Source organism: Mustela erminea, chromosome 3, assembly GCF_009829155.1.
Source record: "Mustela erminea isolate mMusErm1 chromosome 3, mMusErm1.Pri, whole genome shotgun sequence".
Classification (NCBI taxonomy): Eukaryota; Metazoa; Chordata; class Mammalia; order Carnivora; family Mustelidae; genus Mustela; species Mustela erminea.
The window spans coordinates 98,348,512-98,375,622 of NC_045616.1; the positions used below are offsets into that span (position 1 = coordinate 98,348,512).

The following is a 27,111-nucleotide window of genomic DNA, read 5'->3' on the forward strand; positions in this document are numbered from 1 at the left end:
AGTGGTGATGCAACATGGGGGCTTAAGTGGGTAGGAGAAGAATCAATGAAACAAGATGGGATTGGGAGGGAGACAAACCATAAGTGACTCTTAATCTTACAAAACAAACTGAGGGTTGCTGGGGGGAGGGAGGTTTGGGAGAAGGGGGGGTGGGGTTATGGACATTGGGGAGGGTATGTGCTTTGGTGAGTGCTGATTCACAGACCTGTACCCCTGGGGATAAAAATACATGTTTATAAAAAATAAAAAATTAAAAAAATATATGGAGTAAAAAGAGTGTTCCTTAAACATGTTGTACAACTGAGAGTATACCAGGGCAGAGTCTCAAGCTATTGTTTCAAGTAAGTTGAATTCAACAAATATTTACAGGACTAGCTATGTACTACTAAGTTCGTGAAGCAAACATGCAGGATGTTTTATAAGAGAAAGATTTGGGAAGTGACAGCCTCTGCTTCAGTCCCTTGTCTGTAACAGATTCACTGGGATGATACTGAGTTAGTAGCTGATTCTGTTTCCGTTACCACACCTAAAAAGGAAGTTTCTACTCCAGTACCGAACCAGCACTATGCACTTCGCACTTATCAGTTCCTTTTTCTTACTGCTTTAAATCCTTAATATGTATTCATGTTAAGGACAATTTCAAAAATTTCCTTTATGTGTAAGTTTTTAAATCTTTATATTGGTCTTGCTAATTTTGTTTCTCTTGCCTAAACTGTTTTTTCTCCTCCAGCTGATTCTAAAACAAAGTATAAATTTAATACTTTATAGTATTAGGATATACTTTAATTTAATAATTTAATACTTTATAGTATTAGGATAGGATAGGGCCTATCCTGGATTCTGAATTGGTGTTTTTCTAGTGTACTAAAAACAGTATTGTTTTCCTTTGACAAAGAAACAAAACACCCAAATGAATATTTCATGGTCTCTTGTGAAGTACCCCCTTGCCTAACAAATCAAAACAGAAATCTCTGCCCTGAGATCACAGGCTCAGAATAGCAAATATAATAACAAACCTTTTTTTTTTTGAGGAGATATTTGTGGAGGTTAAGGGCAAATTAAACTCCCCAGTCAAGACATCTCCTCAGGAGCACAGGCTATAACCTCTTGCCCATCACCTCCAACTCCAAAATATCGTCTGCCCTATTGAGTTCTCTGAGCATGAAGTTAGCGATTCAGGTATATTTGAATCATTACCACTGAACTTGAAAGATATGCTTTTAAGTTGCTATTCTGTAGGAACTATTGGCAACCAGTAACCCGTTGGGACTATTAAAGTAATATAGGCCCTTCTAACAGAATATTAATATGACTCAGCATTTAAAAAATCACTTTACAACTTCAGGAACTAAATTGAGGTATTATTTATTTGTAACATATTTACATTCTTATAAAATGGTTCTTATCCAATACATCATCCTGCATAGTATCTTAAGAATGAACATCATATGCTGGGAGTAAAAATCCAACTTTCTTAATTTATACATTACCCAACATCTTTTGGATCACAAAATACCATCAATTTGGATTCAGAGGACACGAACATCTGTTGAGAATTTTTTGTAGTCAAGGAACAATGTAAATTCAACAACATAAAGTAATTAACTTGACCCTGAGTGTATCAGTAATTTGCATAATTTTTTAATACATGCATACCATACTTTCCTTAACCTTACCAGTATACCACCACTTGGTTTAAATTCAGTCATCTCGATTTTTCTACCTCATTAATCCTTAAGATAAAAAGGAACAAAGAATGGGGAATTAAGAGACAAGGAGGAGAAAACTGGACCCAGCCAGAAGTTTTCCAACAGTGGCACAGCTCTGGTCCAGGCTTATTAACCGAAGGGTCTTGGAGTCTCGGAGTTCCCTTCTGTCACCCAAAGCTGATGTTACATTACTCTTGCTGCATTTTTCCTGTTGTCTTTCACACTGCTTAATTAAAACAAAACAGTGTACCAGCTGAGGAAGTTGACTAAATGATTCAGAACAAATATTGATGACCCGACCACAAGAACAGTGGTGAAGAACTGTGTTAGAGACTGGTTTTCCTGAGAAGCATGAGGGACAAAAAAAGCAAAGAGCCCAGAGTCTGACTCTCCCTCAGAAATGCTAGTGTCGGCAGGAGATGAGCCCGAAGGGCAAAGAACTGGAGACAGCTGGGTGCTGGTGAGGGGAAATGTGGCCTCCAACTGAGGGCTCGCTTATCTCAGGCCAACACTCACGACAGGCCTACCCAGCCCAAGCCGCTGTGGCATGTACGAGGTAAGGAGTTACTTTTCTTGCCCCTCATATGACAAATCTAAAGATGAAAAAATAAGCATGAGGTGGGGAAAACAGCGTGTGGAGTCAGTCATGCTTGGATGACTTTCAACGGTAACTGGTGGCCAAAAAAAGCATCAGAGGCAAAACCCGGATGGTGGGTTTATCTCTTCCATGTGCCCTTCCCTTATCCTCCTCGCCCACTCACACTGTGACAAAGGGCCAAAGGCTCAGATGACCAGGGATGGGAAAATTACCTGGCTTCACACAAGCCACTACCTAACCGAAGAACTTGAAGACTGTGGAAAAATTGTACTCTAAGGGGATGTCCATGTTTGTGATTCTATTAAAACAGCCCTCAAAGACCTAAACTATTTGAGACTTGGTAAAATAGAAAACAGACATTTTTTTAGGACCTCTAAGATTCCCTGTAACGGGAGGGAAAGTGGCCTTCGCACTCGCATATTCCAAGAATGGGCATCCTTCGTCCCTAACTGATTTGTCACCTGGCCAATGCCATGATAAATACCGTTAGAGAAGTGTAGCTTTTTGAAAATAAAGGATAAAAAAGCAAATGGTACAGAAAGGCTTCTCTTTTTTATTAATCAGATGGAGAAAACATGAAGTGTTGCACAAATAGCAATGAAAGGGGAGAAAATCACTCTAGCCCTATCACGCCGCAGCAACTGGTTACATGTCTTTTCTCTCCTTTTAATGACAGACAAGTCTGAATTTCACCAAGCAATCATATGGTGCTTGGAAATGAACAAAGAGTTGTGAAAATAATGCTTCTCGTCCTCAGGTAAAAAAAGCAAAAATTGAGTAAGTACTCAAAGTAATACAAAGCAGTGTTACCTGTAGTGACAGTGCAGGATAAGAGCTTCAACACCCTTTATAAGATTGTGCTAATTAATTTACAGCAAAGAACTGTATAGACGAGTAAGTAAAAATTAAATTACATTTGCGTAAGAAACTATCTTCAAAACATTATAGGAACTTGCATACATAGAATCCAGAGTATAAGACAAACTATTTAAATTCTGATTTCTATAAATCCAAAAATGCTAAAATATATTATTTGGGGCTGGGGGGAGGGAGAAGCTTCAGTCACTAAATACAAACATGATCAACTAGATAAACCAGGTTGAATATTAAATAGTTTCACTGAAAATTCCATAAAGAGTAGTAAAGGCAGAATGGCACCAAGTTAGAAAAGCACTGTTTAAGGCAAACTAAATATCAAGTAACCTTAATTAAAAGAGGAGGCATACAACCCCATAAATAACAAAGTAATTCCTCTGAAAAATTTCTATACGACACTTGAGAATATATGAATGGAAGCAGAAATAATGGCTGTTGTCTGAGTTTACTTGAAAATATTGAATAGTACTATATAAAAACAGGAACTGTTCTGATTTAAAATACACTCAAATCATGGGCCACTTAGTTGTCACATAGCAAAGAAAAACAAAATAGTGCTACAATGTCTCAGAGTCTAAATATGTGAAATGCCAAAACTTACTTTGAAATAAACCTTTTTTCTTTTTTTTAGAGGATGTGTATATGTACATAATGACAAAAAAAAAAATCCCATTATTTTGGCCCATGTAAAAAGTATGCATAGAAACGTGCACCATCTCCCTGCAAGTAGGTGTCTGAGGGTCAGCTGTTGAGCACGCGGTTCGGTGTCAGACCTGAGATCACCCGCACACACAAAAAGCATCAAGGACTAAGAAGAGAGAAATCATGAAATAAACAATGACATGTTCTTCAATCTTCAACAAAATAATCAAGTACGTATCATTAAGTTAAAGGTCAAAGCACGTGAATTTGCACCGTACAGATTTGGTATATCAAATTGTCCTATAAAAATAATTGTTTTCTAAGAACTGCGGTACGTGAAATTGCACGATCACAGCAAGGATCTGTTTCTTTGCAGCTACTGGAATGACACCGTTCCTTTCTAGGAAAAATCAAGTGTAGCCTAGAGGCACATTCGCAAGACCCCGACATCTGCTGGAGCTCCCCACATGGGGATGGGACCAAGTCTTTACCGCCACGCTCCAAGCGAAGAGGTCGCTGCGCCCTGGGTGAGTCTCCTGTCACACGGTCCTGGGGGGCAGGCGCTGTTTGTACATTCCAGCAATGGCTTTGGCCGCACTGTAGATCATCTGCCGGCGAGACATGCCGGTGAATGTCAAGTGCCAGTCAGTCCGCGTCACGTTCACTAAGCTCTTTTCCAGGACTTCACCCACTGTCACCAGAAGGCCTGACCACCTCAGACTGTAGTCCTGGGGAGTGAGACTTTGAGCCTGTGGAAGAATGAACCTGGGTATGATTTATATTGCATTGAAAACAAATGACTGGGTCTAGCTCTAAGTGACATCCCAAAGTCCCTTAGTATAGATGACAACAAACCCCGAGAAACACAGCTATGCTGGCAGCTCTATGAGGTGACAAGGCTGAGGCTATGAAGACTCAGAACACTACTACACACACCTCCTCTGTTCAGTGTCCACTCAGTCTTAATCTCATGATGCCATCTAACAGCACTCAGTGTCCAAGGCCTGAGGTTCCAGTAGGAGTACATGCTGCTTCAGGTTAAGAGGAAGAGGAATGCTGAGCACACATGCCTCCACCCCTAACCCTTCCTGTCCTTTTCATAGTCCCTCCCTCATCAGTGTGCTCTTCTGAGCCTTCCCATCATCTGAAATGTTCACTGACATCTCGGCCTACATGTTGTCTAATTCATTAAGCATCTGAGGATCTAATATTTGATCACCAGGTCTGATTTTTGTGTTGATTTTCCAGCACATATATCCTAATTAGCTAAGAGTTAACACTATGGTAGTTATTTCTAACATTTCAATTCTATTGAATCCTTTTTTCTCCTTTAACATGCTCATATTTGAACTGAGTAAACTGATGAGCTATTGCTTGAACCATCAGGCCATTTCTGGGGTAAACCAATCTTGGCCAGGCTGTTCTGTTTGTGATACTGTGATTTACAATTAAAAATACATATACATCTGATCCTTGAACCATGCAGAGGTTAGGGAGAGTGACCACCTAGTACAGCTGAAAATCCACAATATAACTTTTGACTCCCCCAAAACTTAATTACTAACAGCCTACTGTTAACCAGAAGCCTTAGTGATAAGTCAATTAACACCCTCTTTGTAATGTTATATTTATTATATACCACATTCTTGAAGTCTACTAAGCTACAGAAAAAATGTTAAGAAAAGCAAAAAGAGAAACTACCAAGAACGTCAAAGAGTCTCCTTATAAATGGACCTGTGTAGTTCAAACCCGTGTTACTCAAAGGTCAGTTATAGCTTGTCCTCCCACCCCCTCCCAGCTCCAGGATAGGGAGAGAGGCTGCAAGATGATTAAATAACCAATGGTGAATGATTGACTCCATCATGACTATCCAATGAAGCCTCCATAAAAACCCCAAAAGGCTGGAGTTGGGAGAGGTTCTGGGTTGGTGCCCATGTGGAGATTCCAGGAGAGCAGCAGGCTAGAAGAGCACACAGAAGCTCTGCACCCTTTCCCGGGATCTTGCCCTCTGCATCTCTTCCATCTGCCTGTTTCCAGGTTCTATCTTTTCATAATAAATAAGCAACTTAGTGAGTAGAGAGGGTTCCTGAGAAGGAGGGATTGTTAGAACCAACCTGTAGAACCAGACAAGACACCTGGACTTGCCACTGGCCTCTGCGATGGGGAGGGGCCAATCTTGTAGGACAGAGTCCTTATTCTGTGGGATTGGATACTATCTCCAGGTGTAGAGTCAGAATTGAGATGAAATGTCTGACACCATCTGGAATCCTAAAATTCCTTGGTGGTGTGGAAAAACCCCTCCCACACACAGGAATTGGGTCTGAAACCTCAATAGTTGGTGTCAGGAGAGGTACTTGGCTAGAACAGCCCTGATTCCTTGAAATGTGTAGCTTACGAAGAGCAGGGAGGAAAGGATGAGGGCTGAAGAACCTCTGGCCGCTGGGTGGCCATGTGGTCAGTGCTGGAATGGAGCAGCATCTGGGCTGCAGTCTGTCACTAAAGGTAAGGTTACCATGGAAATTAGAGATGGATCTATCTCCTGGAAAGCTGGTTTACTGAATACATAGAGAAATGCAAACTAGTAAGAAAAAGGCAAAACAGTCCACCACTTGGTGGTGATTCTCTACCATAGCTAACATCAAAGTAAAAAGACAAGGCTTAGGGGCACCTGGGTGGCTCAGTGGGTTAAAGCCTCTGCCTTTGGCTCAGGTCATGATTTCAGGGTCCTGGGATGGAGTCCCGCGTCAGGCTCTCTGCTCAGCAGGGAGCCTGCTTCCTCCTCTCTCTCTGCCTGTCTCTCTGCCTACTTGTGATCTCTGTCTGTCAAATAAATAAATAAAATCTTAAAAAAAAAAAAAAAAGACAATGCTTAGTCTCGCCTTGATGCTGGATGGATATACGTAGGGACACAATTTGATGGAATTACAGTCAAATCTGTAAGGAAACTGTTACGTGTGAAAAGGCCTGAGGTGAAGTGGCCTTCTGATACCTGACTGTATTGTGAGAATGGACACTGCAGTCTCACTGGGGAAAGCTTCCCAGACCTAGTATGATGAAACTGAAACAGTGGAGATATGCCCTTCATGCATGATTAGCTGGACATGCTATCTGAGAACCAGGAAGACTGTCTGGGCCCACACGGTGTGGAACAGGAGCTGGTATGCTAGCAGGGGCTAATTCTCTGTGCCACTGTCCAACGTGGAGCTTAGACTAAGGCTTATGGCAAAAATTCAAGTGTGCCTGGTGACCCCTACTGCGACTCAGGAGTAGGATATTTCCACTTGGGGGGGCATTTACTAGCAGATATTATTAAAGCTACTCCTTTCACCGAAGGATATAAAATGATTCTGAAATGTGAAATATCCATAATATCTAGGATGGTGTTTAAGAAACGCCCTCGTGGGGATGGCAGTGCCCACGGCGGTGGTTTATGTACACGGTCATGATGCCTAGGGAGACCATCATGAACAAGACTAAATAGCTAAAGACCCAACTAACTCCTGAGAGAGTTTTAGATGACATTTAACAATGTCCATAAGACCAAATGTGTTGAAAATTTTGTGAAATGGAACTTAGGAAAAGGACAACAAAATGCCCTTTTCCATGGAGTACTAAGCCTTCCACATAAACCTCTATTTACATTCTGGATTGTTCAAGAAAGGATGAAAGGTAGGGAACCAGTTATTGTACATGATGCTTCCATTCTAAATACCATGTGGACAAGTAAACTCAGAGTTAAATTTTTAACAAACCGAAAGCCATGTGCCTTTCATGTAAGGTTTCTTTTCTTTTTAAAAGATTCTATTTATTTATTTGACAGAGAAATAGCACAAGTATGCAGAGTGGCAGGCAGAAGGAGTAGCAGGCTTTCCAGGGAGCAGGGAGCCCAATGCCTGAGCCAAAGGGAGATGCTTAACCAACTGAGCCACCCAGGTGCCCCACGTAAGGTTTCTAAACTGGTTTCCACTTATTACAAAAGATGAACAAAGACAAAAGATATGGAAGTAATGGGGGACCAAAATGATAGATAATGAAAGGTAAACAGACCACCAGCAGAACAGGTAAATCATTTTTTTCTGCTGACAGTAGTGAACAGGATAATAAAAAGAAGAGGAAAATAGTGATTAAGCCTGTGACATATTACCTTTTCAAAGACAGCTGGAAAAGAAAGGAGGAAGGTACTCAAACGACATGAAAGAAACTAGAAACTGAAAAACAGAAAAGGCTAAAAGTGCGAAGTTGTCACAAAATCAAGAATATATAGCCTATTTCACACAAACTTGTATTCTAAAAACGGTATTTCAAGTTTCTATTTAATAGGATGAAAAAGAAGAAAACGAACCTGCTGTACAAATTCCAAAGGCACGGGTGTGGCCTGTGTAAACGTTTCCAGGTGAATGCCATGGACAGGGTCTTCCACTATCAAACAGCCAATGTCAAACCACCTGCAACAGAATAGATGGTTGTTCATGTGCCAAATAAAGGTTACAGTGACCAGATAGAACAAATCCACAATAGTTAGTATCATTCCCATAAACCACTGGAGTTCAAAAACGAAATGTTTATCAGTTTTCAAGGGAATAATCCATAAAAACTATATAAAAAATGACCTGTTGGCTTAATTCCAACAGGAATGAGGAAAACAACAACAACAACAACAACAACAACAACAAAAAAACAAACACCTGAAACTTATCCAGGTGAAGTTTTTCTTGCTTTTCTTGCTGAGACTCAGAAGGATGGGAAGACGAAGATTTAAAAAAGCAACAGATAGTTACTCATCTGAATATGCAAATACTTAATCACAAGTAACTTTTTAAAAATGTCACTTGCTAAAATACAGGAAATTTTATTTTACCATCTCTATGGTTACTGTGTAGCCCACTTGCAAAGTTACTAGCAAATTAAATAAGCTCATTCAGAGGAAGTAACAAATCTTATTCTTGATAATCTGTCTTTGAAAACACTTCATGAAATCAAGAAAACTTTCTTCCATTTAAAGTTACTCATAAATTATAAAAATACATTTTATAATTGCCTTAAGTCATCTGTAACAGCACCAGCATTTTAGATAACCAGAATTATGCAACCACCAGATGCCATGAAATGAGTTTGGATAACAAGAGGATATACAGAGTAAAAAAAGTTCAGTCTATTTTTAAAAATATGTAGATCTAATGGAATGTGATAAAACACGAAATGAATTAGGTAACTTCCATTAACATATTCCAAGAAACAGCAAGTAAAAATGGAGTAAGTTTTGCTGCAGATTAAAATGATAACAGGTAGTATCTGTAGTATACATATCCTAAAACTTGGTTTCAAACAAACAACATCAAATAAGGATATGAATTTTATTTGGAACACTAATCAGTCAATAACTTGGATATAATGCAGATAGAGAACAAACGTGGTGATTAAGCTGGCAGGCATGGACTTCCTGAAAAGCAGACTCAGGGAAGGTAAAAGCACGCCCCCTCCCCGACCCGGCCTGGGCCCCCACCATCCCGTGATGCTGCTGAATACAGATTAGATCTCTAAGGTCCTCTTTGCTATCTGAAATTCAATGGTGCTCTTAACCAAGTCAAGAGGGATAGCCCACTCAGTAGCTAGAACTGCAACGACCGTCATGCCCATGAAAACCTCTTCGATCTCTTTCACTAGTACTGCTGGTGGGGGAAATGCTGAACTCTCCACTCCTCGTTACTGTCCTTCAACTTCCCCCGCACACCCCACCTCACATGATTCACGGACAGTTCCTAAGGCTCTGTCTCCGTCCCTTCCTCCCCCTCTCCATGCAGCTGCTGAAAGAACTCGGACTAGGAGGATCTCATAGGGGTCACTCTGATTAAAAAAGGGCTTAAGAAGAACTGTAGTTCCAAGATACTTGGATTTCATTTACCAGCAAAAATCTTAAAACGATGTCGGAACTGCCACTCTGTTTTACAAAAAAGATCTCTACCACCACTGGTCAATTCTCAGAAAAAAAGGACATGTTAACACACTTAACACACAACCCAAGATTTTTCAACTTTGTGGGTTAACCTCCGAATAAGGATAGTCCATACTTACACAGGCTTTTGTCTAGGTCAGGGACACATCATGGTAGTTTTTCTCATGTACCATGGATTGATGTGAAATTCAGAGACAGGCAGGTCTGGCCTAGCTCTATTCTTTGTTAGGGCTAAACACATCTGGGATCTCTTTTGGCTGTCCGGCTCTTTCTCTATCAGTAACCATGTTTTTGACTTTATCTTCTCAGCACTTACTTCCCACAGGACCACGGGAGATAGAAGTAACCAAAGCACCAACGATCAAGTGGTAGGGATCCTAGCTTTGCTCTCCATTCACATGACCTCCCCCTCTGCTCCTCCATACCTTCTCACACCACCTTTCCATACTCTCCTCTTTAATCCCATACTAGAAACCAGTGATTTCCTAACATTACAGTTTATCCTTGAATAATGCGGAGGTTAGTGTTGCTATGACCCCCTGGGACATAAACTTTTGACTCTCTAAAAGCTTCTAATAGCCTGCTGTTAACCAGAATTCTTACTGGTAATAGTCTACTAATACGTATTTTGTATATTCTTATAATAATAAGTGAGCTAGAGAAAAGTTAAGAAAATCACAGCAAGAAAATACATTTTTTGTACTACACTGTATCAAAAAAAAAAAACCCACATGTAAGTGGATTTGTACAGTTCAAATCCATGCTTTTCAATAATCACCTGTTTCTACTATCCCTAATCTTTCTAATAGGCTACTGTACTTGTCAAAAGGCATTTGGTAGGAAAAATACCACATACTACATCTACATAGGATGGGACAGCTGACGGCAGACTAATGTTCCCAAAGAAAAGCTGTAAGAGGTACACAAGTCCTGCAGCTACCTGTGTCACAGAGCTGTAGAAGGCAGGAGGACCACATGGAATAATGCTGGTGACAGGGGATAAACTTTGAGAATGAGGTGCACACCTGGACCCAAATGCCACCCAGCCTGAAGTCACCCAGCAGACTACAAGTGAAGGAAACCCACCACTAACATCTAGGTAGGGAAATGGTTAGACTTTACTCTGGGGGTTGGAAGTGTTCAGGAGCAAAGTTATTTATGTGCCCCTTCCACTTTGACCATGCAGACAGAAGCAGAGTTTGCACATTCTAGCCGGCCGGTGGCCTCAATGATCCCCGTCCCCCTGGTGCGCACACACCAGCTCAAGCCATCTCACTGTGACGGCCCCAGCATGGGATGCAGTGGTACACCCACACCTCAAGGCTCCCATCAACTGCATCGACTCTCATCGACATCGACTGCACAGGGAACATCCCTACAGAAGGCCACCCTTTCAACACTGGGAGAACTAAGTGTCTGGCCTAATTCACAAAGTCAAAATGGGAGACAGGAATATGCTTAAATGAAACAAAGATTTAGTCTACTGGATGAAGAGTGCATAAATTCAGCAAATATAAAAAAGCCAATCAGATTGAAATACAGTAAGTGAAATGACAAATACACTAGAGAGAATCAGCAGCAAAGGAGAGGATGTGGCAGAACAGACCAGTGATCCAGAAGACAGGGTATCATAATGCAACCAAGCAGAAGAGCAAAAAGGAAAAAAAAAAAAAAAGGCTAAATGGTCTCTGGGACATTAACCGTACTATATACATACTCACATTATAGGGGTCCCAGAAAACCAAGAAAGGACCTGAAAACTTCCCTAGCCTGGTGAAGGTAGCAGATACAGGCCCAAGAATCACAAACCAAAGTAAGATGAACCCAAGGAGGTCCACACCAAGAAACATAGAGTATCAAAAATTAAAGAAATAATCATAAAGCCACCAAGAGGTAAGCAGCTAGTTACATATAAGGGAAACCCCATAAACCTACCAGATTTCTTAACACAAACTTTGTAGAACAGAAGGGAGTGTCATGATCTGTTCCAAGTAGAGAAAGAAAAAAACCTACAATCAGGAATACTCTACCTGAAGAAAAGTAACTTATCACCACTCAATCAACCTTTTAAGAAATGTTAAAAAGACTTTTCTAAGAAGAAAAGGCCATGCCTAGAGGTGAAAACTAAAAAAGGGACAAATTTCACAGGTAAAAGCAAACACACAGTAAAGGAAGTAGATTAATCACTTACCCAGCTGTTGGGAACATTAAAAGGCAAAAGTAGTTAAATCAATTATATCTACATTAAAGGATTTACAAAATAAAAATATATAAAATGACTTCATATACATAAAAGGTAGAGGGATGAGTAAAGTGCTTTTTGAATGTGTCTAAACTTAAAATAGATCAACTTCAGATTGTGTAACATAACACTACAGAAAGCCATCAGTCACAAAGAGAAGGGAACATGGCAGAACTACATAAACTACAAAACAATGAAATGGTAATGAGGTCCGTAATGCTCCCATCATAAGACATAGGGTGACTGGATAAAAACACAAGACCCATCCACATGTGGCCTAAAAGAGAGCCACTTTATACCTACAGACACACAAGAGACTTTTAAGTGAAGGAATGGAAAAGGCATTTCAAGTAAATGGAAGTGAAAAAAAAAACCCACCAAAACAAAAACTGGGAAGCATGGCATGTATCAGAACAAATAGACTCTGAAATAAAGACTGTATTAAAAGACGAAGAATGGCATTACATAATAATAGTAATAATGGGATCAATTGAACAAGAGAGTAGAACAATATTATCTACGTACCCAACATTAGAACATCTAAATATGTAAAACAAGTATTAGCAGATCTCAAAGGAGAAAGTAACAGACAGTAAAACAATAACAGTAAAGAAATTCACCCTCAGACCCCAAATTACACATCAATGATGCATAGATCATTCACAAAGAAAATCAGTAAGGAAATGGTAGCTTTCAACCAGATGGATTTAACGCATCTGTATACAACACTGCTTCCCTAACCAACTGAAGACACATTCTTTTCAATAGCAAATGGATTGTTCCCAGGATAAATCATATATTAGGCTGAAAACAAGACTCAGTAAATGTCAGAGAATAAAATCCTATCAAGCACCTTTTCCTACTACAAGGCTATTAAACTAAAAATCAATTACAAGGAAAAAAATTTTAAAAACTGGGAAAAACATGAACATATGGACACCAAACAATATGCTTCTTACTAAACCAAGGAGTCAACATAGAAAGCAAAGAGGAACTCAAAAACTCCTTGGAAACAGCTGAAAATGGACACCCAACAGCTGAAAGCCTTTGGGACACAGCAAAAGCAGTTCTAAAGGACTACCTCAACTAAAAAGTTCAACCTTACAACCTAAAAGACCTAGGAAAAGAACAAAGCTCCAAGATCACAGAAGGAAAAAAATAACAATGATTAGAGTGGAAATAGAAACCGCCCACCCCAAAAGAATCAAGAGCTACTTCTTTGAAACCATAAACAAACCGTTAGCCACACTAATCAAGAAAATAGAGTCAAATGAGAAATGAAAGAAAAGCAACAAATGACATAAGAATTTAAAAATTTTTGAGATACTTGTGAATACTATGAAAATATTGGCACCACCAAAACAGACAACAGAATGTAGAAATGTATACATTCCAAAAAACATACAAAACTGAATCAGGAAGAAACAGAAAATGTGAACACATTAATTACTAGTAACAAAACTAAGTAATCAAAAAGCCCCCAACATACAAAATCCAGGACCAGGCAGTTTCACAAGAGAATTCTGAGTTATTTATACTTACCCTTCTCAAACTATCCAATCAATCAATCAATCAATCAATCAATCAATAAATAAATAGAAGAATAGGAAGGAAAACTTCCAAATTCATTCCCCAAGGCCAGCATTACCCTGATAGCAAAATCAGACAAAAACTACAAAAAAGAAAGTTATAGGCCAATATCCTTGATGAACATAGATGCAAAAATCCTCAAAACATTAGCAAGCCAAATTCAATATACATTAAAATAATAACAATTGAGTGGGACTTCTTTCAGGGATGCAAGAATGGTTCAACATCTGCAAATCAATATAATGTATCACATTCACAAAACCTGGGATAAAAACCATATATGATCATTTCAGTAAATGCAGAAAGTGCACTTGATAAAATTCGACATCCATTCATGCTAAGAATTCCCAATAAAGTAGGTTTAGAGGGAACACACCTCAATATAGCCACAGATAACATCATAATGGTGACAAACTGAAATTTTCCTCTAAGACTAAGATGTACACTCTGACCACTTTTATTCAACATAGTGTTGGGTCCCCCAGTAATGGGTCCATGGTCAAAGGAGCGAAATTGATACAAAGCGAAAGTCAAGCAAAGCTTTATTTTCGTGCCAAGCATCAAGAATCAGACCCACCATCAAACAGACTGGTTGGGGCCACCCCTTACAGAGAGGACGACCCCTCCCTGCCTCACAGACTAACTTTTATAGAGCAAAGGCCATGTGGTTGGGCCTGGCCACACACAGGTGGCTAACTGAATTACAACTCACCCCACAGTAGCTATGGAAACTTGCCTATCACCTTGGTAGCTAGGAGACAGTATGGTCCCCACTGATTGAAGACCTCCACCTGGCCTGACCCATCCTCGTATTTGGACTTTGTTACCTGGGATTGGTTTCCTGGACTTGCTTTTAAATAAGTTCCCGGGGGGTGGGGGGGACAGGGTCAATTTAAGTTTTATTGCATAAACAACAAAATGGCTGTTCGACCAAAGTGGGGCCACCTGGCTAAATAGGCCCTTATAATAACACTAAAAGTTCTAGCCACAGAAATCAGACAAGAAAAAATAAATAAAAGGCATCCAAATTGGATAAGGAAGAAGTCAAACCGTCAATAGTGAAAGAGCATATGATATGATGTACAGGAAAACTTAAAGATGCCACAAAACTCAAAGTTGCAAGACACAAAGTCAAAACATGGAAATCTGGTATACTTCTGCACACTAATAACAGAAAACAACCCCATTTAAAAGTGCATCAGATGAATAAAATACCTGAGAATATATTCCGCAAAGAAGGTGAAAGACCTGTACTTTCTTTTTTTTAAATATTTTATTTATTTATTTGACAGAGACATAGTGAGAAAGGGAACACAGGTGGAGGTGGGGGGATGCGGGGGGGGGGGCGGCGTGGAAGAGGGAGAAGCAGGTTTCAGGCAGAGCACAGAGCCCGATTTGGGGCTTGACCCCAGGACCCTGGGATCATCACAAACACCAAAAGATAAATAACATCCCAGCATGACCCTGGGATCATGCTGAAGGCAGAGCTTAACAACTGAGCCACCCAGATGCCCAAGACCTGTAATCTTAAAACTATAAGACAATGAAGAGAAGCTAAAGGTGACACAAATGGAAAGATATTCCATGCTTACGGATTAGTAAAAGCAACAGCATTAAGATATCCACATTACCCAAAACAATCTACAGATTCAATGCATCCCTATTAAAATACTGGTATAATTTTTCACAGAACTAGAGAAAATACTACTAAAATATGTATAAAAATACAAAATACCTTGAATAGCCAAAGCAATCTGGAAAAAGAAAAAAGCTAGAGGTATTATAATCCAAAACTTCAAGCCCTACACTTTGAAGCTAAAGTAACCAAATTTCTAGGATACTGGTACAATAAACATAAAGACCCATAAAACAATGTAGAGAACCCGGAAATAAACGCACATTTACATGGTCAGTAAATTGGACAAAATTTACTGGACAAAAGTACTTGGACAAAATTGGCCAGAATATACAATGGGGAAAAGTTTTCAATAAATGGTACCAATGGACCAATTTCTAACACCATTCACAAACTCAAAATGGACTTAAATGTAGTATTTGAGCTTAAACATAAAACATAAACATAAAAAAAAATTTTAATTAATTAAAACTTAAACATAAATAATTCCTAAAACAAAACACAAGACAGCAGTATCTTAAACATCAGCCTGAGTAACTTTCTTTCTAAATATATCTCCTCATGCAAGGGAAACAAAAGCAAAAATAAACATTGAGACTACACCAAAATAAAAAACTTTTCCACAACAAAGGAAACCATCAACAAAACAAAAAGGCAATCCTACCTAACAAAGTATCTTTGCAAAGGATATATCCAATAAGGGGTTAATATCCCTATAAAAAACTCTAATATAAACTACACCAAAAACCAAATAATCCAGTTAAAAATGGGCAGAAAAGGGCACTTGGGTGGCTCAGTAGATTAACCATCTGCCTTCAGCTCAGGTCATGATCCCAGGGTCCAGGGATTGATTCCCACATTGGCCTCCCTGCTCAGCAGAGAATCTGCCTCTCTCTCTGACCTTCACCCTGCTCATGCTCTCTTGCTCTCTCTCCATTAAATAAAATCTTAAAAAAAAAAAAAAAGGAAGACATGAACAGACATTTTTCCAACAAAAGACATCCAGATGACCAAAAGACACATTAAAAGATGTACAACAAAACTCATCATCAGAGAAATGCAAATCAAAACCACAAAGAGAATGCCAGAATAACTAAAATTTTAAAAAGATAAATAACAAGTATTGGCAAGGATGCAGAGAAAAAGGGTCCTTCGTGCACTGTTGGTGGGAATGTAAAGTGATACAGCCACTGTGGAAAACAGTATGGAGGTTCCTCAAAAGATTAAAAATGGAAATACCTTATTATCCAGTAATTTCACTCTGGGTATTTACCCAAAGAAAAAAATACTAATTCAGAAAGATACCTGCATCCATATGCCGACTGCAGCATTATTCATAATAGCCAAGCTAGGGAAGCAACCTAAATGTACACTGACAGACGAATGGATTAAGATATGAGACAGACACACACACACACACACACACACACACACACACACACAGGAATATTAGTCATAAAGAATGACATCTTGCCACTTGGAACAACATGGACCTAGAGACTATTATGCTAAGTGAAATAAGTCTGACCCAGGAAGACAAGTATCATACGATTTCACTGACATGTGGAACTAAAAAACCAAACACATTAACAAACAAACAGAAAGACAATAAACTGGTGGTTGCCAGAAGAGAAGGGTGTGGGAGGACAGGCTAAATAGGGAAGGGGATTAAGAGGTACAAACTTCCAGTTATAAAATAAGTCAGGGGGACAAAAATACAGCATACAGAATAGTAACAAACACCATAATAATTTTGTAGAGTGAAGATGATAATTACACTTACGGTGAACATTCTGTAATGTACAGAATTGTTTAATAACTATGCTATATACCTCAAACTAATAAAACATTGTACCACAAGTTTATTTTGATTAAAGAAAAAGTAAAGTGCCAAATGAAAAGAACGGCCAATCTAGACTTGTATATTCAGCAAAAACAGCCTTAGTAAATGTGAATTAAAAGTATCTTCAGAGGCACGTGGGTGGCTCAGCTGGTTAAGTGTCTGCCTTCAGTTCGAGTCATTATCTTGGGGTCCTGGGATCGAGCCTCGTGTTGGGTTCTGTGCTCAGCTGGGAGTCTGCTTTTCCCTCTCCCTTTACCCTTACCCCTGCTCAAGCTCACTCTCTCAAATAAATGACATCTTAAAAAAAAATTTTTTTTTCAGACAAACAGTAGCTAAGAAAGTTTGTAGGTAAAATCTTCCATTGCAATGTAGTACCAAAGGAAGTCCCTAAGACAGAAGAAAAATGATCCCAAAAAGGAAAACAAAACTACAGGAAGGAATTCAGAGAATAAGTATCAATGAATACTGACAGTAAAGGACAACACTACTAATACCTTAGGAGTGTAAAATGTATGCACAATTAAGAAAACTGAAAATAATACCATAAAAGATGAAGGGGATGTTGGGTAAAGAATACTAACAGTGGTTCAGTATTACCAAGTCACAATTTTTATTATTAAAAGACTAATTTCTAAGATAACCAATAAATGAATTGTAAAAACTTAAGATAAGGGAAAAATGAAATAATGATCACTAGATGGCTCTTTGGTGCTTACACGGAAAGCATTCAAAGCTCTCTGTCCCAAATCACTTCTTGATTTCCTAATCCAACAAATGATCAGCAAAGCTAGTTTAACTACTGACCCCAGAATCCTCTTCATCATCTTCAAACTCTTCCTCCACTCACAATGTCCTATATTTGTCACTTACCCAAATTTTACCTACTCTTCACAATCCTGTCCAAGTCCCACTCACTCACGTATCTCATCTGATGCTACCTCTACATTCAGTTATTTCTCATTGAATTGCATATATTTCCTACAAAAAATTACACACTATTTTATACAGTCACTTAAAACAGTTCATCTGTGTACATTATTTTCTCCCAACTGGCCAGCAGTTGGGAGAACTTCTCAGAGCTGGAGAATATTTTTAATATACTATAGCCATTAAGTCCCAGGCACAACGCTATTCAATAATAAATAAACAAAAAAAATAACAAAACCAAATGTAATTACAAAAGAGATCGATTTCAAAAGTTAGGAAGCTCTTTCAGTATAAATAAATTCAGCATTTTAAAAATAATTTCTCCCATAAAAAAGCCAACTAAAGTACAAAGCCCTGAAAAGACCATAATGAATACGATTCTCTGAATATCCTCCAAACTAAATAGATAAGCATCATTGCTCAGATCTCAAACCTGATGACTGGCACCAGGCCCTGTTTCCCATACCTTCCATTACGCTGAATAACTATGTGAATGATTATGTTGGCTACTGGTGGTCAATTACCTCAGCCAAAACAGTACTGTATTGTGTATATAGTCACTAAATATAATAGCACCAATCTTAAGATGTAAACATTATTATCTCCATTTTATAATTAAAAAAGAGAAACCTAGGTAGCAGAGATGACACAGCTGGTTAGATGATAAAGCTAGACCAGAATATAATTTTCTCTAAAATAGGATAGTTAAAGACTGAATACCTAAACATTTTTAAACTAGATATTCAGTCTCAGTAACCCCAGAACTAACTGTATTCTGCTCGTAAGATAGACAAAATAAGTCTCTTACTGAATAATTATATGCCATCAAACTAGATAACCTAGAATACATGGATACATTTCTAGAAACATATAACCTACCAAGACTGAATCATGAAGAAATCGAAAATCAATCAAAAATAGACTGATTTCTAGTAAGGAGATTCTAGTCAGTAATCAAAAACCTCCCAACAGACATCTGTCAGAACCAGACCCCTTCACTAGTGAACTCTACCAAACATTTAAAGAAAAATTACTACCAACACTTCTCAAAGTCTTCCAAAACAAAAAGAGAAGGGACACCTCCAAACTCATTTTACAAGGCCAGCATTACCCTGATACCAAAATCAGACAAAGACACAACAGAAGAGAGAATCAAAGGCCAATTTCCATAGAAACAGATAAGTAAAAATTTTCAACAGAATATTAAGCCAAATTCAACAATATATTAGAAGGATCATACACATCATTTAGGGTTTATTCTAGAGATGTAGAGATGGTTCCACATCCATAGACCAACATGATACAACACAATAACAAAATCAAGGGCAAAAATCGTTAAGATCATCCCCAATATAGAGAAAAAGCATGTGATTCAACTACTGGTAATGATAAAAACTCTCTGAACAGGTTTAGAAAGAATGTACTCAAAATAATAAAGGCCACATATGATAAGCCCATAGCTAGTATCACATTCAACAATCAAAAGCTGAAAGTGTTTCCTCTAAGATCAGGAACAAGACAAAGATGCCCACTCTTTCCACTTCCTTTATTCAGTATGGTACTGAAAATCCTTACCAGAGCAATTAGGCAAGAAAAACAAATAAAAGGGATCCAAACTGGAAGGGAAGAAGAAAACCTGTGATTATTTTCAGATGACATGATACTACATATGGAAAAACAATACAAACAAGTAAACAAAATAAAACCTCTAAAACTTAGAACTTATAAATGAATTCAGTAAAAGTGCAGAATAAAAAATCAAAATCTGTAGTGTATAGATATGCCAAAATCTGTTGCATATCTATACACTAATAAACTACCAAAAAGAAAACTTAGAGAAAAAATACCACTTAAAAATCACATCCAAACACTGAGGAATGACAGAACACTGTGACAAAACACTGAAGAATAGATTTAACCAAGAAGGTGAAAAATCTCTACTCTGAAAACTATGTAAGACATTAATGGAAAAAACTGAAAACTCAAATATATGAAAAAAATATTCCAGATTGAGGGATTCAAAAAATTAAAATTGTTAAAATATCCACAGTATTCATTAAGCAATCTACAAATTCAATATAATCTCTACAAAAATTCCAATGGCATTTTTCACAGAAACAGAACAACCCTCAAGTTTGTATGGAACAAGACCCTGAATAGCCAAAGCCATCTTGAGAAAGAAGCAGCGTCACACTCTTTGATTTCAAACTATATTTTGAACTATATTACAAAGCTATACCCATCAAAATAGTATGGTATTGGCATAATAATAGACACAAAGATCAATCCAACAGAAAAAAGAACTGAGGAATAAACCCACACCTATATGGCCAATTAGTTTACACCAAACTGCCAGGAATATACAATGGGAAAAGTACAGTCTGTACAATACATGGTGTTGGGGAAACTGGAGTACTTACACCATACACAAAAAGTAACTCAAATAGATTCAAGACTTGAACTTAAGACCACAAACCAAACTTCTAGACGATGGTGTAAGTTGTTTGATACCAATCTTGGTGATAATATTTTGGATTTGACACCAAAAGCAAAGGCAACAAAGGCAAAAATCATTAAGTAGGACTACATCAAACTAAAAAGGTTCTACACAGCAAAGGAAACCATCAACAAAATGAAAAGGCAACCTTCTGAAGGGGAGAAAACATTCACAAATCACATACCTCAGAAAGTGTTAACATCTAAAACCTATCAAAAACTCAAAGAACTTAAGAGCAAAAAAAAGAATCCAATTAAAAAATGAGCAGAGGCTCTGAAAAGTTTTCCTAAGACACACGAAAGTTTTCCAATAGACACATGAAAAGATGCTCAACATCACTCTTCATTAGGGAGATGCAAATCAAAACCAAAATGAGGTATTACCTTAACACCTGTTAGGATGGCTACTACCAAAAAGTAAAAAAATAAAAGTGTTGGAAAAGATATGGAGAAAAAGAAAGTTCTTGATAAGAAAGTAAACTGGTGCAGCCACTATGGAAAACAATCTTGAAGTTCCTCAAAAGATTAAATGAGCTATATGATCCAGCATTTCCACTTCTGGTTATTTATTGGAGGGAAATGAGAACACTACCTTGTAGATATATATGCACCTCCCACCCAGTTCACTGCAGCATTACTGACAATAACCAAGACATGGAAGCAACCTAAGTGCCTGTCAATGAAAGAATGAATCAAGAAAATGTGTGCATAAACACACACACACACACACACACACACACACACACACACTACATTATTCAGCCATGGAAATTGAAGGAAATCTTGCCATTTCCAACAGTATGCATGGACCTTCAGGGCATTATACTAAGGGAAAAAAGTCAGAGAAAATAAATACCATATAATCCCACTTTTACATGGAATAAAAAAAAGAAACTCACAAAGACAGACTGATGGTTGGCAGGGTGATGGCGGAGGCGACTAAAATGAGTGAAGCAGGTTAGAAGATAGAAATTTTCAGTTATTAAGTCATGAGGATCAAATGTACAGCACAGTGACTACACTTAATACTACTATATTGTGTATATGAAAATTGCTGAAAGAGTAGATCCTGAGAGTTCTCACTACAAGAAAGCAAATTTGTTATTATGTTATTAAAAAAAAAAAGCCTCTTACTTGTCAGGTAGCAATTCTGCAATGAAGTTTTCTACTGACACAGCAGTCTGTTTTTCATGGATCACTCCAGCTCGACGCAAGCTGTCTATCCGTTCCTGGGCACCCTGAATGACAACCATGGAGGTTAGAGACTATTTCTAATCATTCAGTATCAAATATCCTAATTTATGATTATACAATATTACACAAATACATTTACACATGAACACCTATACACCCACTGTAAATATTCAAAAAATATGGAAGTATAAAGAATAGTAAAAAAAAAATCCAATCATGTGCCCCTTGGTATTAACAGTTCATACAACACATTCTAAATATTCCCACATACACTATTATTTTGGTTGCTACTATAAAATGGATATTTATATTAATGTTTTAATTGGTCATTACTAATATAATGAAACTATGTACTTCTTAATGTTGATCTGCTAAGGGCTACCTTACTGACAAAAATCTTTTTTCAGACCTAGTCGTTTTTATTTAATTTTCTCTTGAGGTATCTAGGTAGGCAGTCATATCAAAGTGGATTTTTTTTCTCTGGCTTCTTACTTCCTTTAAAGATAGCCTAAAATATGCATGAAAATGACTGGTGATTTATTTTTAACTACAAACGTGTATATTGCACTGAAACTTATTTAAGAAAGTTATTAATATGCAATAAAACTGAGGGACTAGAACACTGTACAGATAACTCAAAATCATCAATACATTTCTTATGGTAGAAAACTCCAAGTTTTCTAATAAAATTGCTACTTACTACTTTATCTGAATCACCTCATTAACAGTGTTCATAAGGGAAGTGAAAGTAAGTATTCAAAAAGCAAGACAAAATGTGTTCTATTTTTTTGAATAAAACTACCATTGATAATACATTAACCTACTTTTACTCTGGACAGCAGAGGTAAGTAGTGAATAAGAAAAAGTGGTCAATCCTTATCAAATGAGAATTTCAAAAGCTAGGACACTTCTAGAGATAACTAAACTTATTTCAGAGACAACAGAAATAAAGAGGAGAAGCTGACCAGTGCATGAAAATGGATAAACCAATTTAAGATATTAGCTTATAATTATGAAGGATGAAAGAAGGTATGAATTAAGCTATACTAATATTGATTATCTTACTTTTATCTCTCTAGTACCACGCACAGTCTAACCCAACAAAAGGTAAGAAATAAGGGCCTTCTTAAAAATTTGTATCGCTTATGTTAAGAATCTGAATGATGTCAATCTAGTAACAGTGAATGAGGAGGCAGCTGTTGAATTTGAAAGAAAATTTAACAGATGTTACACTGAATAATGTAAATTTGCCTAAATCATTTTCCTCCCAAGAGGAAATCAGTAATGGTTAAATTTGCTTATGAGTAAGTTTAAATAAATGTTAATTTAGTTGGGGCCCTTGGGTGGCTCAGTGGGTTAAAGCCTCTGCCTTCAGCTCAGGTCATGATCCCAGGATCCTGGGATAGAGCCCCACATCGAGCTCTCTGCTCTGCAGGGAGCCTGCTTCCTCCTCTCTCTCTCTGCCTGCCTCTCTGCCTACTTGTGATCTCCGTTTGTCAAATAAATAAGTAAAATCTTTAAAAAAAAAATGTTAATTCAGTAAAAACTATTATAGGATTAGTGGGGTATTTAGGAGATTCATTCCTGGCTCTTTGAAGATATCTCAGCTAAGCACTGCAACAAAATAGCCCTAGATCTGATGCTTCCAGGAAACTAAGCTTGTTCATTTTCTACTATCCTACAACACAGAGCTTTTTATTTCATAAAAAAAATGAAGTGAGGGTTATATGTGCCTCTTCTCCTCTGATGTTAATTAAGTGTGGCATCTTCTGGAATCACAAATATAGACACTTTAAGATTAGCCCTTACACTTAAGATTAGCCCTTTCATTTTGAGAATGAAATTTTAACTTTATTTTCAGAAGTGTAAGGAATCAAGAATTACATAGTTTTCAGACCACACTTAAGTAATTGTCTCGAACAGAAGAAAGATACAGAAAGGCCCCCAGAGTTTACCCTGTACTCTAAGAGTTTATACTAAGCAATTTTGTTTAATCAAAATCCCATGCTGCTTCTAATGTGCATGTAAATGTTATCTACATCTTTGATGAATATAAGTTATAAAACAGTGGTGGTAACTATGACAGGCTTTTTGATGAAATTAATGGCTGGCACATAAGTTTCAGGGGCTTCCTAACGTTAATTATAGCAGATTTATTTCCTTTAAACTTCAGTTTTCCTTCAAAGAGCCAATCACTTCAAATACAATCTGATGGGGAGTAAAAAAATCTGGATTGAAATTTTAATATTTTAGGATTCTACATTATTTTTCTTCTCATTAGCTCCCTCTACTGTTTCTGAAAAGAATTAAAAACTGATAAATTTATAAATGATTTTCCTATGCATGTTATCAGTTTTAATGAATTTTTATTTTAAGCTTTTATTAAAAATTATGGAAAAGGGGGCACCTGCGTGGCTCAGTGGGTTAAACCCTCTGCCTTCGGCTCAGGTCATGATCTCAGGGTCCTGGAATCGAGCCCCGCATTGGGCTCTCTGCTCAGCAGGGAGCCTGCTTCCCACTCTCTCTCTGCCTGCCTCTCTGCCTACTTGTGATCTCTATCAAATAAATAAATAAAATCTTTTAAAAAAAATTATGGAAAAGAAACCCAATGTCTGAATTTGAAGAGCAAAACCAATAGCACAATGAATCTGTCGGACAGTAGTCAAACCACAACATAACTGAAGTATGATCTAGAAGATGAGGTTTTTCTTTCAGAAAAAATCTCAGCCTTACAAGAACAGCACCTAATGATTTTTAAGTATCTTCTATGTAATAATATTTACTATAACAAAATATTTAAGACCCTTGTTTTTAAAACTGTGAAATTTTGAATTATACTCCAAATATCACATGGTGATTTATCATCAAAAATTAATGACCTATCAGGTGACAACTCAGTCTGGTCCCCTCTTTATTTTTGATGGGAACAAACAAAAGGAAGCCACATGACTTCCAAAAGGGTTTTACCCAGGCATTATGTCATTTGTATTCCCAACATCAAAAACACTATTTTGAATTGTCCCTTCCTTCCGATGACACTTGGGAGTATTTTATGTTTGGAGGCAATGTATCATGTGAATATTTAGTGGATACAAGGTATGTCTCATTTCCCAAAGGAAGCGAAGTGGGCTTTGTAAGGGGGAGATGGGAAAGGAGAACAAGTTACCTTAATTAACCACAGGTAAGTATTCAGGCAGAAAATTTTTAGGCAAGAGTACATATGGAAGCTGAAGAAGCTGAGTTCCTTAAAACTCTCTGGGTCTCTTTACAGCTTGTAAAATCTTTGTGTATCAACAGAGGTACTTCTAGACAAGTCTGAAGATCACTGATTGATTGTGGAGGTTTGATCAAGGTATCACAATGGATGGGCCACTAGAGTGCTATTAAATGAAACATCTTTATTCTCCTCATGAAACTGATAGGGTGTTAAAGTAAAAGTGTGAAAGCAAACCTCACAATGAAAGTATTTTGCATACTAGACTGTTTACTTGAGGAAATAAAGAATTTTAAAAACATACTCCTGCACTTTTAATTCTGTGTTTAAGGTTTAATTTATTAATTTATTTGAAGATTTTATTTATTTTGAGAGAGAACATGAATGATAGATCACAAGCAGGGGGGAAGGGTAGAGGGAGAAACAGATCCCCACTGAGCAGGGAGCCCGATGCGGGCTCAATCCCAGGACTCTGGGATCATGACCTGAGCTGAAGGCAGCCACATAACTGACTGAGCCACCCAGGCATCCCTGAAGTTTAGCATTTGGAATTTGATAAAACTCCTAGATACTCATTTAAAGAACATCTGAGAGTTCACATCCATGACTCAAAAAAAAGGTCCTGCTCTTGAGGACCTTAATTCCTATGGGAAAACATAAAACACGAATATAAAACTAAATGACACAGTGTAGGAGAAGGTGCTGAGTACTACAGGAAAGGAAACAGAGAGGAGAGGAAGGGTGATCTTGGTATGTAAGTGTGGAATGTAGTACTCAGCAGGCAATGAGGACAGACCTCGCCATGCAAGGAAGACTAGAGTGAAGACTTAAGGAAGGTTTAGAAAGTCAACCAAGTATATATTTGAGGGAAGAATGTCCCAAAGAGAAGAAAGAGCTAGAGAAAAGGCTAAGAGAGGAGCATGCCAGCCAAGTATGAAGAACAGAAGGAAGACAGCGTGACTGGCATGAGTGGGCAATGGGAAGGTCCGCTGGAGAAGCAGCCAGAGAGGAAACAAGCACCACATCAGCCAGACTGTGTTGGGGCCATGGAAGCCACCCTAAGGAATGTGGGTTTACAATGAGTAAAATATAAAGTGCTGAAACACAAGTGACATGTTCTGACCTATGACTTAAAAGGATTACCGGTCTACTCTGTTCAGAATGACCTAGAAGGCCACAAAGTTACCTTATCAGATAACACTAAAATTGGATGGCCTCGTAGTAGGCAATGGCAAGGCTCCAGAGAGAGACGCAGTGATGTGAGGAGTCAGATGCTGGACACACTGTGAACAAGTGTGGAGGATGAATAAGATTTCCTGAAGAACCAGACATGGATAAAGAGAGAAGTTATGGGTGACTCTAAGGTGGCTCACCTGAGAAACGGGAAGGATAGTGCTGCCATCAATGAACAGAGATGGACAAGGCTAAAGGAACAGGCTTGGAGGAAAGAAAAGCAGATGGATGCTAGGTACAGTTAAGTTTGAGACATTCAGTTTAAGGTGTTGAGAACTCAGACAACTTCAACATGCATCTAGTTTAGGTGAGAGGCCAGTGCTGGAGATAGAAACTTGAAACTGTCCACTCACAGATGGTATTTAAAGCCATGAGACACTATGAGCTCACGAGGGAAGGAATGTAAAGACAGGATCATTAGGGGAAACCAAAAGAGGCGGCACAGAGGAGTGAGCAAATAGTGAGGCGGCGGAAAAAAAACAGTGTGGCGCTTCAGAAGTGAAAGAAACAATAAAGAATAAGAACTGTCTCAAAAGCCACTGACAGGCAAAACAAGATGGGGAACACTGCTGATCTGTACAGCATTCTCCGAGGAGTCAGGCTGAGCACCTGACGGAGCCAGGGGTAAGAGAATATGCAGGAAACAACTAGAGATAAAATGCTGGCAATTCTTTGTGGAGTTGTTCTGCTGCAAAAAGAAGCAACTAAAAATTAAGGTATTAGATCATGAGAAGAGGAGGTTAAAAAAAATCTGTTAAAAATTTCTTTTGTATGCTTTTTAAAGCGGGAGAAATATTTGTATGCTGATGACCTGGTTCAGTGTTCATTTGTTCCTGTGTGTCTATATACTGGTGGTAATAAATAAATAAATAAATAAATAAATAAATAAATAAAATGGGAGGACAGGATTCTTGGAACTTTAACCTTCACTGATTTGGGGGGACCAGTTCTAGTTCAC

At 38.0% G+C, this 27,111-nt stretch overlaps 1 protein-coding gene across 1 annotated transcript in view; it reads right to left on the minus strand.

Moving 5' to 3' along the window:
- Nucleotides 1-1,349: 1,349 nt before the first annotated feature.
- Nucleotides 1,350-27,111, minus strand: part of PRRC1 (proline rich coiled-coil 1) — a 40,700-nt gene continuing 14,938 nt past the window's right edge. Inside the window, exons 7-9 of the mRNA XM_032336848.1 lie at nt 21,647-21,750; nt 8,168-8,270; nt 1,350-4,574 (exon numbers count right to left, since the gene is read on the minus strand). Of these exons, the coding sequence (XP_032192739.1) occupies nt 4,365-4,574; nt 8,168-8,270; nt 21,647-21,750 (417 nt within the window). The 3' untranslated portion in view covers nt 1,350-4,364. The remainder of the gene's footprint in view (nt 4,575-8,167; nt 8,271-21,646; nt 21,751-27,111) is intronic.